Source organism: Cynara cardunculus (assembly GCF_001531365.2).
Source record: "Cynara cardunculus var. scolymus isolate 2C chromosome LG 9, CcrdV1, whole genome shotgun sequence".
NCBI lineage: Eukaryota > Viridiplantae > Streptophyta > Magnoliopsida > Asterales > Asteraceae > Cynara > Cynara cardunculus.
The window spans coordinates 10881633-10894660 of record NC_037536.1 but is presented as its reverse complement, the minus strand read 5'-3'; the positions used below and the strand labels follow the sequence as shown (position 1 = coordinate 10894660).

Here is a 13028-nt window from a genome sequence, read left to right as displayed (position 1 = left end):
TAATTAAAAAATTGAATTAAAGAAGTTACAAAAAAAAAAAAAACGAGAACTATTAAATAGTTAATTTGATACTAATATCGATTTATTTTTTTTCAAATTTTTTATGCTATCTTCAAATTTATATTTCATTTAAATGTAAAAACATTACTGATTTCTCAAAACCATATAAAATCGTATATATATACATATATATATATATATATATATCTCGCTGCATTGCACGAGTACCGTTCTAGTATGTATATATATACACATATATATATATATATATTATATTAGAATTATGCAACTATTACACTTTTTAGTTAACTAAATGATAATTTTACTCTTACTAATAGAAATATAACTTCTCTTCATCTTATAATTAAATATATAATAAGAAAGCAGACAGTTATTTTTGAAAATAATTACTTATTTTAAAATAAATTAAAAAATAGATATATGACCACTTATTTTACATTATTATCTAACTTATTATTTCGTATTTATCAAAAATAACGAGTTTATCACTAACAATTAACTAATTAATTTACATCAAGATTTTTTATCTAAAAAAAAGGGGAGTGCTAATGGCACCCCCTTTGATGTCAGAATCAGGTCATTCAAGCATTGGAAATGTAAAAAACATGTATTGATTTTGATGTATATGAGAAAGAAATTCATGGATAAGGATGCATTAAGCAATACATAAGGGTGCATTTAGCCCACCCAAAAATAATCACAACTTTTATCGATTGTTAAAGCGGATAAATTCAATATAGTCACGTCAAGAACCAGAATCATTATGTTCACAGTTGTTTTTTCTCATTGGCGCCGCGTACGACTTTTTTTTTCTTTTTCTTTTCTTTCTATTAATTTTTATTATTTTATTTCTCTTTGGAGAGATAAAATACTACACTTTCAGCGGTGTAACTATATACAAATAATATCGATTCGTTTTTCCACCAAAAAATCATTGACTAAATGGAACCAAAATGTTGTCGTTTTGCTTTGTTGATACCGTTTTTCATATATTTTTTAGCATGTAATAATTAAAGTAAGTTACAAATTTGGTCCCTAAGGTTTGTCGTTTGTTACGGAATTGGTCCTTTATTTTCATTTATTACATAAGAACCCTGCAGCTATGCAATTTGTTATGAGGGCACATTGGTCTTTTAAACATTTTTTTATTTACTTTACCAATTTTTTCAAACCACAAGGACCATAAATCATCGGCGTGAATGCCATCCAACGAGATTCCATATCAAGGGGCTCCATCTCTCTCCCTCCTCACTTTCTCGGTCTCTCATCCATACTCTCACTACCAACCTGCATCGGCTCCATCGTCGTCTGTCGAACCACCGCCCATGATAAAGGGTTCTTTAAGTAACCAGTGCCCATCATGGCGTTATGAATACACCACCACCACTAGACGGTGTTGATGAAAGGTTCCTTACAGAGGTAACACCCCTATTCCATAATAGGGAGGTCGCTTCAAAACGTAATAGAGCCGTTATATAAAACTTTCAAAATATAGTCTTCAATACAAAAATAAAATCTTCCAATAACGAATTTAAATATCTCCAAATAAAGAAATAAACATCTCCAAACAAACCACTTCAAATACCTTCCAACAACACAAGGAAATCCAAAAACAACTTTAAGAGAAATTCTAGTCTAATGGCCAATGAAATAAATTCAATAATTGAATAACATAGCATTAAACCTCTCGAACCTTTGAAATTGAGATCCTGGTCTACTCTCCGTCACAAGAATTAGCTGTCTCCTTGATTACATGTGAACGGATAAACAATTATAGTAATATGGTAATATAAACACGCCAAAATTTATCTCAAGACATTGGACAAAACGAGTACCAAAATCTTAGTAAAATGTTACCAAAACAAATAAACATATTATTTTAGAGAAAATACATATTTGTACCAACATTCACCGACTTAAATAACATGGTTAGAAAGTGGTTTTCTTACAACATGTACCACATAGAAAAATGGCAAATGAATGGAAATGCGGTAATAGAAAAAAAATCAATAATTGTAAGTCAATTAATCCGACTTGAGAGAAAGGTTAAGGGCTCGTAAACATATGTAAACAAATCAAATGAACGAATAGAATTAGAAATCCGTACCTTAAACTTCACATGTTTACCAACCACTGAGTCCACTTTCTTGTACTCGCCCTAGATAATACCCAAAATTTACGTTATTCACAAGCTACACATGGGTTTATACAGAAGTAAAAATCGGAAGCAATGACTCTCAACCGGCTAAAAAAACAGCAGCAAACTCGAGTGATAAAATCGAGTCGTTTAACCCGTTTTTTCTGGCGATTCACATAATTCTCTTCGCGATATAAACATACCAACATTGAGCATAAACGGGATTAAATTCAATGGAAAAATAAGCATAATTTTTGTGGGTTCTAAAGACAATTTTAACGAACCCCGAACTGCTGCCATAACTTATACACCGAATTGATGACTTTCGAGCCATCGAAACGATCCTGATTCTACCCCCAAACAATCCAAAAAACTCACACCTTAACAACTAATCGCACAACTTCAAGATTGAGACGAAAACTTACCGCAAGGTCGATGAGAATAGTTGAAATCGTTGCTTCTTTTCTCTTCCGTCTTTCAATCGGTTTCCCTTTTCCTCACTCTTCAGGAATGCTTTGGGATTGAAAAGAAAATTATCAGGGTGAGTGGAGACGTGGACGGGAAGCTTGATCATCAACCCAAGAGATAATTCAAACTTAATTCGGGTTTCATAAGAATAGCTCCTCAACTTAAACCAATAAAGACCTCATAAGCTATAACATTCTTTACCTCTTTATAAAAGTATTTAAATGTCCTATTATATTTATAAGATTTAAGTTTATGTGACATTTGTATGTCCTATCTGAAAGTGTTGTAATAAGTTTTAACTGTTAGGCTTCTTAAAAGGCTTTTAAGGATGTTTTTGAAACAAAGTATCTTATTAATTAACCCTTTTATAAAACATTGTATGAAAACATACACAACAATTGTCATATAAAAATGTGTTTATAAGACACTTCTTAAAAATGTCACAAAATGACTAATATGACATTTTGTTTCAAAAGTGTCCTAAAAAAGTTTTTTGAAACAACCAAAACCATCATATAAACTTACTACAGCACCTTCTGAATAGGACACACAAGTGTTTGGTCTTATAAAGCTAAGTTCTATAAATTAGTCTATTAGGATATTCAGATATTTTTGGTTTTCTATAAAAACCTAATTTTATTGTAGTAAGTGAATCGACGTCTCTGCGGGCCCGGGAGGTGAGCTAGTGAAGTTTATTAACCTCTTTAAGGGTATGTTTCGTACACTGGATTGTACATGACAAAAATTAACAAAATTCATCGTTCAATCTTTGACATGACTTTTATGTGGAACAGATAAGAACATAGTGAAACAAAGTGGAACATGCATGTTCCACTCCACCCCATGGAACAAGCTTGAACATACTTATGTTTTGCCGATATAACCTCAAAATAAAACATAATTCTCTTCTAAACATCAAATACGTCTTCCTCTTTACATTTTACTCATTCTTTAAATTTTATTTATCGTATTTTATGCTATTTAACTTTTCACTTTACTGTTCTTAAAATATTATTTTTTACGGTTTCTATATTTTGATTAATTTATGTAATTATTAAATACTAATAATTAAAAAAATAAAATAAAGAGAAGGTACAAACAAAAAGTTGGAAACTACATAAACTTTTTATTTTGATGTCACTTTAATCGTTTTGGCAAAAACTTTTTAATGATATATTTTGTTATAAAAAAATATTTGTTGTATTATAATTTAATAAATTACATAATTAACCAAAATATATAAATATATAGACAACTCATTAAGGGTAATTCGAAATTTTGATATTTTAAAATGGTGGGAGGAAATTCAATTGCAATTCCCATCATGGTCGTCGTGGCTTATGATTTACTAATGGTCTAAGCTAGTATAATAACTTCAAAATCAATGTTTTCCTCGAGCAGCAGGTTCTAAAGGATCGATGGTCACGACTTTAAGAGGAAACGATGGAGATTCACGTATGCTTAAAGGATTACTTTGATAACAATGAGAGAATCTTAGGAAAACGAACTTGCTGAAATTATGGTAGGAATCACCCGATATTCAGGAAGATGATGAAGACGAAACTGGAGATGAACCCGGAAAATGAATCAGAGAAGATTTAATATGAAATGAAGAATTTAATTTATTAGATTTATATCAAGTTAAAGTAATATAATATATGGAGGCTTGTTAAATTTATTTAATAAACATTTTAATGGAAAAAAAATCGAACCGGTCATTTTAGTGTGATAACAACATTTTGGACTGGTTGAGGTCCGACCCAAGTCAAAAAGACCAAATCGGGCTCAACTTTTAGCCCAAGGACCATCTTGGGTTTTTCAATGAGCGGTTACAATGTTTGTAATGGCTTCAACTTCTATGGAACGAGTAAGACTTGTCCTTGTCCATCTGTGATCTTAAAATAGAGGATATTGAAGATTTTTGGACGTTGTTTAGGGGTGAATGGTATCTAAGAAAAATCGAAAATGAACCAAGTATGTCAATTATTTTAAGGGATCATTGCATTAAGATGAAATCAACTTGGGCTTCATTCTTATTTTATAGAACCGACTTTCAGAACCTTTTATTTAAATGAAACAATCCTTATTTTTCCTTGTAATTCGGATCGAGATCATTGTAACAGTGATTGTTACTTCAAAAACGGTTTTGTCGTCATGCAAACATGTACATGTAGAAAAACTATCTGTTGTTTCACGTCATCATGTCATACATTTGTGCGCCAAGACACGATTTGTTGAATGCGAGAGTAAAAAAGGTTTGTACTACCTTTCAGGGTGGACTCAGCTGGATCCGAACTCGAGACCTTGTTGTGGAACAATTTTGATAATAAGTAAGTAATTATTAATGGGTAGAGAGAAAGTTGTAACAGATTATTCATTGCTATAATGAATAAAATTTTTAAATATGATGCCTTAATAAAAAATAATTTAAAAGTATATTTTTGTAATAAAGAAAAACAAAAGTAAAATGTTATAATAAGAAAATTTATGAAAAATAGATTACCGTTTCATGTATTTAACCTTAAAAAAAATAATTGATTTTAAAAATGGAAAAACTATTTATTTTTCTCAAAAATGAAAAGAAAAAATCATTCTCATTTATTGAACTATCACAAAATAATATTTACAAGTACATTAAACTGCTCTAAAAATTCCACCAGCCATCAGAATTCATCCACCTGTCAGTTTTTCTACATGAATGCCAATTCGAAAAACCTAACAGGGGAGTAGGAAATTACCAATATATCCCTTCCATCAAACTCTACCTTCTCACGTCCAGAATAAGAACACATCAACTGCATTCAAACAACACTTCTTCTAAAACTTCATCCAGAATCAAATCTTCCAACTCAAGTCCAACACACTCACAATCCAACTGCAAATTCATCCAACCATCATCACTTCCCAAATCTCGAGACACGATATCGTCTAAAGATTCGTTCATATCCGGCTTCAAATCGAGCCATCGGCTAACACGCTTCCAGACTTGATCAAGGACACGCGGTCCAGTCGGGGCAGGTCGAATGTGGCAGGAAGAAGACAGCGCTTTCGGGTAGTATGCCGATGATTTTTCATAAAAATTAACCAAAACCTCATCCACCAAATCAAAGATGAGTAAATGATGAGATAGCTCGTTGAATTCCTCTTCGAAGAGTTCCGGATCGTGGAAATACTGAGACTCGATTTCTTGAAACACAAAAGGGTCTAGAGGCTGGTTGGAGGAATACCACGTTTGATGGAACCCATTCTTGATGAAACCTGACCGCTCTAGAATCTGCTTCACGTAAGTGAAATCGTCGTCCTCCTGGTAGTGTCTCATTGATGATTCCAAGTGTTTGTTATTGTTGACAATCATGATTTCCTTCTCAACGTTACCTTTCGAGTTGGTTAATGAATCCAAACCTGAAATTCATTAATGAATTAACACGAATGATCGAACTTCTTTACCAAACCAAACAGACCCAACTATCCCACACAGAATAAATATGCATAAATAGATACATATACAAACATACATACATACACACACAGTTATGCATAAATAGTGTGTTAAGATTTGAGCTCAAAAACTCGTACTTCTTTTTATGAAGGAATTTAGTATAAAGCAAGTTTTGGACCAACTTATAAAGCAGGTTGTAAGCATGATACCATATGCATATATATATATATATATATATATATCTAGTTACCTTCTGGGATTTGAAACTCTGACTGGACCTTCTCAGGAGCTAGAACAGAGCTTAAATGAGGGATATCCTCTGTTGAATGTTCATTTTCTGAAAAATTCTCACTTCTATAGACCACTTCATTCAAACACTCGCAATCTTCAGGTTTATCTGTACATAAAGGAAAAGAAACCGGATTTCTTTCATTTTGGCTAGCACTTCGAAAGAAATAAGCGTCATGGGACTCCTGATTGGGATTGTTAATATGAGGCAAAGAGCGATTCGTTCTAAAGAAATTCGGTTCTTGGGTACTTGGAATGTTCTCACTTCCATTTGCCAACTTCAAGCTTCTAGAAGGGCGCAGAGTGGCCTCCTTACTAAAATCAAGCAACTGGGAATATCTGTTTGAAGATTCATTGAGGGAAGATATTCTTCTGATGGGCATAACATTGTTATTGTTAAGATCATCGTGTGAGTTCTTTCCATCTTGTTTATCTAATTCAGTCATCAGAAACCCCAAATTTGATGAAGAATCCAACCTTCTTTCGGTTTTTGAAGTGGTGTACGACTCATTCAACTTATCCTTGAGCTTGGTAGGCCTCAAGAATCGTCTCCCAGTAGGAAAAGAACCCGACTTGGTCAATTTTGCTTTCATGTTAGAAACTTGGGAACCATCTTGTAACATATTCACAAATAGCTCTTTGTTCACTTTGAACATTTCTAAAATATCACCATAATCCTTGGTCTCAGAATTCGGAACATTTGGATTTTCTGTTGCATTCTCATGCAACTCTTCACTATCTGGAAAGAAAATGATTGGACGAACCCATTCATTGCTTTCTAAATGATGAATTGAATTAGTCCTTTGCAACCTTGGACTTGGTACAAACTTGGGATCTCGTTCTTTGTCATTGTCCTTAAAAGTATCTTCAGAAACTAATGCCTTTATACGAGCTTTTAACGACCTTTTCTGGGTAGAGCTGGTTTTTCTATTGCTCCGGTCCACCTGATAAATACCAAGAAGTTAGAAATCTGTCATTTTGGTTATCGTTGAAATAAGAAACGGGTTTTCTTGCAGCAGACTTCAAGAACATACCAGTATATGACTTGTTTCCGCCTCTAAAAGTTTTAACACTTCAAAAGGATCTTGATCATCTGATATCCTCTTGTGCCTTCTGTTGCCTAAAGAAAACAAGAAATTACATACTTACAAAGCAAATATCGAAAAATTAAGTACTATCAATATCAATCAAAGAGAAATGATGCAACAAATATCTGATAATTGGAAAGAAATATCCAAGATGGATAGAAAGATACGTTTGTGAATCTAAAGAAACTAATAATTATATCCTTTAACACAGATGAAATTATGTTTCTTAAGCATAGTTCATTTAAAATATCAATTCCATAACCAACAAAATATCGAATCTTGAAATAACTTATGAACTTGATTCACAGAAAGATCAAATATTATATATACATACACACACACACACATATCAATCATGAGATAGTCTACTTACGGTTAGCATGTTTGATTAGGGTTTCATGCTTTCTGTGTGGAAGTATCTTCTTGACAGAGTGCCAATACTGGTAATCAAGAGCATGAAACATTCCAGACATGCATCCTGAATGAATCTTATCAAACTGATCTCCATCTTCTGTCCACAACACCTTTCCCATTTGATCCTTAAAAATATTCAATTAACAAATTCCCCAAACCTGAAAAAATTTCATGAAGAAAGTACCCATATGAATTTTCTTTTCTTTTTTTGCAAATCTCAAATACCCAACTCATTTAAAACCAAACTTGATTAGCAACTTCCAATACCCACCTCGCAGAAGCTAAAAAAAACAATCGGAAACAATTCCTTTTTCAAATTTAAACATGATTAAAGGTAAGGTACACAACATATTGCTTAAAAAGATGAAACACTTGGAAATAATCTACACCCAGAAGATTAAATCTTGAACTTACTGTTATAACAAACACCCTTTATCGTGCCAAAAGAAGCAGAGGAGGAAATCAAAAGGAAAAGTAAAGGAATGGTTGGAAAACAGATGAGAAAATGAATTCCCGCGGGAGAAGAAACAAAAATAATAAGTATAGCCACGAGAACCATATTCTTGGGTGAGTGAGGAATTTATTCAAACACTTACTGCGCAACCAATTATAATAAGACATAATACCCAAAAACTTACAGACCTTTCTGTTGTGTGGTCTTGCTATGACCATCTAGAAACCAAGGGAATGGCGATGTTTAACGCATTCAAGGTGGAAAATTAATATAAAAAAAGATTAAATTTATGGCAAGAAGAAGAAGAAGAAGAAGATAGGTTAGCATGTGTGAATTGGGAAGAAATCGTAGGTTTACTATGTCAAAGGAATACAAGAAGTAGCCGCCAAATTGGGGTTTACCCGTCAACCACTCCCCCGCCCCCACGCCACCATAGTAGCTCACAAGAAACGGGGAATATTGACCTGAATATCAGCTCTACAATATTCTCTCTTTTTAATATATATATATATATATTTTACATAAATTAATAATTTAAATATTTTTTGAATAATATTACGGAAATTGACTCATATAGTCATTCTACTCATTTAAATTGGTTTACTAGTCCTTTTTTTTCCGGGTTTATCCAAATGTTATTATGCATATCAACATCCGCAATATTATGGACCTAGTTAAAAGATAATTTTTTTTATTAGATTCAATCCAGGTACGCAATTGCGATGACCAGATCCGCAATTACAACGGTCGGGTTTGCAATTGCGATGGTACCACTTGTTAACCCGGTGAAATTTGATTTTTTTTGTCTTTTAGTTAGGTTTGTAATATTGCGGACGTAGTGATATTTGGGTAAACCAGAGAGAGGAATAACTAGGATACCAATTTGAATGGATAAAATGACTATTTGATCCGAAATCAAAAACCGAAATCACCTGGCTTTGTTTATGAATTGAACGTGTGTGATTTATTATTATTATGTCATGATGATGATATATATATATATATATATAGATATAGATATTATAATATTGTACTTAATACATCTTCTACAGAAATAAATTGAACAAAATGATTTATGTATATATATGTCATTAAGAAAAAGAATCATGTGAGAAACTAAACATATTACGAATAGGCGAAAAGTTTCAATATCATATATGATTACGCTTCTTTAGGTGTGCTTAATCATATATGATTAAGCGTCTATGTGTTTCCATGCAACTTGCGTATAATAAATATATGATTAAGATTGTGGATAATCATATATGATATTGAAACTTCTCGTTTTTTATAAAACATTTAGCTTTTTGTAATCAGCCCATGTATATCTATACATATGTATAATATGTGGGCAATTTATGTTTTTGTTTGTTCACGAGCTTGTAAGACTATGTCCTTATGGTTTATGGTTGTTCAACTAAAACGGTTATCATATTGATCACCCATTAAAGCTATTTTAATAGGGTTGTTCATCAAATCTAGTTAAAACCGATCGAGACCAATACAATTAAGTTGATCCTAAAATAAAAGGAAAAAAAGACTGATTTGATACGGTTTAGTACTAGTTTGTGCTAAGCTAGACGATAGAATATGGTTTTTAATGAGCGGAATCGAGTTAAATAATAGATTCTTTAAGCTCGTCTCGAGAAATTAATATTGGGTTCGAACTCAAATAACTTACTTAAATTATGGTTCGAGTTTGGGCACAGATATTTTTTCAATGTTCGATCTCGATATTCATTAAACAAATTTGAATTATTTTATTGTACCTAGAATTCAAGTTTTACAAGCTCGATTATAGGCTTAGCCTTGAGCTCAATTAAATCCTTTATTAGCTTGAGCTTTATATTTTTTTTTTATGTTTTGTTTGTGTAATTTAAGAATGTATAAATATGTTTACTTGATAAATTGTTGGCTCGAATGACTCAGCTGAACTCAATTCGAAAAACTTAATCGAGCGACAGATAAAAAGAGTAGACTACAATTTTGGTCCTTGTGATTTACACCCAACTATGAACAAAGTCCCTAAACTTCATGAAGTATAGTAATGGTCACTGTGGTTTCTATTTTGCTATGAAAGTGGTACTCTAATTAACTCTGTTGAAAATTGTCCGTTAAGTAAAGGGCATTTTCATCTTTTTTTCTTTTTTAAAATCTTTTTCATGCTTTATTTTTTACGACCCACCCTTATGTAACCATTATGTTCCACAACCAACCGACCATGACTTTGTCGACCACTCATTCCTTTTCGATCAGATTTAATCATCATATTTCATCTTTCGAATCTAACTCAGTATATTACCTTTTTTTCATGTTTCATATGCCAGAAATTCCCAAGCAGAAGAGAACCATGCCAACACAATCATTGATGCATTGAAACAAAACGCATAAACAACTTTGATCAAGTCCAATAATTGCATCCAAATTAGGGATCAACCCTACCAACTCAGATCAACCCAAATTAGGGATAATTTTTTTTATATGGTTTGAGCTTCAAAGCAGAAGCGTTACTGGTCTTTAGGAGTTTTTGGAATACGGATTCTTAAACTGTTCAACTTCAACATATTAGTTGGAGGGAATTGCGATGGGAAAGGGAAAGCTAGGAACAAAAGATGGAGGCATAGTGCTAACAGGGATTGAGATAAAAAAAGAGATGGCTGGTGGTGGTGAGGGAAAGGGAATGTCAATCTTAGGCAAGGTTCTAAATAACGTGAGGTGTGGCGTGACAACGAGATCAAGCCTCAAGCCTTATGGTTTCAGCGAGGCCATGACATTATTCAATGTGTGCCCTAAAGTGGCATTACACACGCGCGCGCACACACACACATATATTTGTGTGTGTGTACAGTGTTTTGAATAATAATGTATAACAAATTAAATTCATATAAAGTAATAAAATTAAGAATGAAATAAGAATCATTGATACTAGATATATAGAGCTTATAAAAGCTGGTATCAAGGGTGCAAAATCAAGATTAAATCTCTTGAATCCCAACACATTACTTTCTTAAATTTTCAAAGAACTTGTGTTCGAGTTTATGTGTATGGGAATGAGAGTAAGTACTTACCTAATTAAGCTTTAGTTTTTAATTTTTTTTTTATGTTTATTTAAATCTTAGGTATCATACATAATTATCATTTATCCCTCAAGTTATATCTTAAAAAAACCCACAACTTACAAAATAACACGTTGTAGCATGCCATAACACATCCTACCGTGCCATAACTTGTTACAATGGAAGCCAACCCTTAGAATGAAGCTACAGGGGTTAACTTGACGGCGAACCCAAGCCTTGATACCATAAAAAGACCATAACGAGTTATTTAGAATTATGATCCCAGGGGAAAATAACTGAGAGATTATAACAAAGTAAATAATATGATAATATATATTAATTTTTGTAAGAAAACCCCGCACTTAACGGCACTTTAGCTAACGATGTTAGTGTTAAGGACCATTTTCATAGCAAAATATAAATGCCATTAACCAATTACCCATTATAGTACTTCATGAAGTTTTAAGGACTTTATTCGTAGTTGAGTATAAACCACAAGGACCAAAACTATAAAACTATTTCTTAAAATTTAAAATTAAGTTAAATTTTATTAGGGGATCTAACAATTTTGTCTGGACCTTTGTCTTAATTAAAATATAAACATAATTAAAATATTTTTATTCTTTGTGAGGCATAAATAATTTTTTATACATGATATTGATATTTATCATGTATTTGATTATGTCTATCTGCAGTTAGTTATACGAATTCAGATATGAAGTTTTAATAAGTTGTAGTTATGCATAATTTATTTGTAATCTTGAGTTTTAAGTAACATGTATTAATAAACATTACTTTATGCATAACAAATTATTTTTAAGAATTTTTGTCAAATAATCTATAATATAATATAGTTGGTATTGATATTGATATTGATATGTATTTGTACATATTAAATTTTATTTAAATATATAAAAAATCCAAAATCTATTATTAAAATATAACTAATCTTGGTCATTACGTTTCCTTGTTTTCATCAATATTCACGACCATAACATCCAGGTTTTTATGCATATATTATGTTCGAACCAATCGTATAAAATATTACACATGTTTTTTTATTTAGTTATAATTTTGATTTTAGATAGATTTAATAAAAAAAAATGTCTATTTAAGATTGATAATTTTAAAAAATCGATTTTAATAGAATTAATTTTCAAAAACATGTCAACTTTTATCTAGTCATATTATAAATTATTAACGTATACAAAATCTTTCAATATACTCTTAAATTTCATATTGTCCCATTAAATTTATCTTTTTTTATTATTGTACTTCATTTATACATTTACTAGTTGTGTACCTGCGCAAAGCGGCGGGAGCCATGAATTTTAACGATTTTGAATTTCCACTGATTTTATAAGATAAGATTTAACGATGATATAGGTTATACTTGGCCTTTACATATTAATACAATTTGAATAAATAAGAGTTATGGTTCCAATTACAGATTATCGATGAAAAAAAATTGTATGACAGTTTAAAATATAATATATTTAAAATCCAACATATTTAAACGACTCCACAAATGTGTTCGATTTACACAAARAGHAAAGAACCAAGAAACTTGAGTTTTAAGATAAACACTCAAAACCAATAAAGAAAACTACAAATTTGACAGATCATAACCCATGAAAAAACCAAAAAAGATGGGTTTTAAAAT

The 13028-nt window shown here is 31.6% G+C and overlaps 1 protein-coding gene across 2 annotated transcripts; it reads right to left on the bottom strand.

Moving 5' to 3' along the window:
* Positions 1–5231: 5231 nt before the first annotated feature.
* LOC112517951 (protein TRM32) lies at positions 5232–8713 on the bottom strand. Of its 2 annotated transcripts, none has more exons than XM_025125394.1 (5): positions 8498–8713; positions 7815–8013; positions 7388–7473; positions 6316–7297; positions 5232–6028 (listed from the first exon to the last, which is right to left on the bottom strand). In XM_025125394.1, the coding sequence occupies exons 2-5, from the start codon at positions 7972–7974 to the stop codon at positions 5418–5420; spliced, it is 1839 nt and encodes a 612-aa protein (XP_024981162.1). In that variant the 5' UTR covers positions 7975–8013; positions 8498–8713; the 3' UTR covers positions 5232–5417. The 2 variants fall into 2 exon arrangements, with proteins under 2 accessions (XP_024981162.1, XP_024981163.1); XM_025125395.1 differs by lacking the exon at positions 8498–8713 and adding an exon at positions 8270–8471.
* Between the last annotated feature and the right edge of the window lie 4315 nt (positions 8714–13028).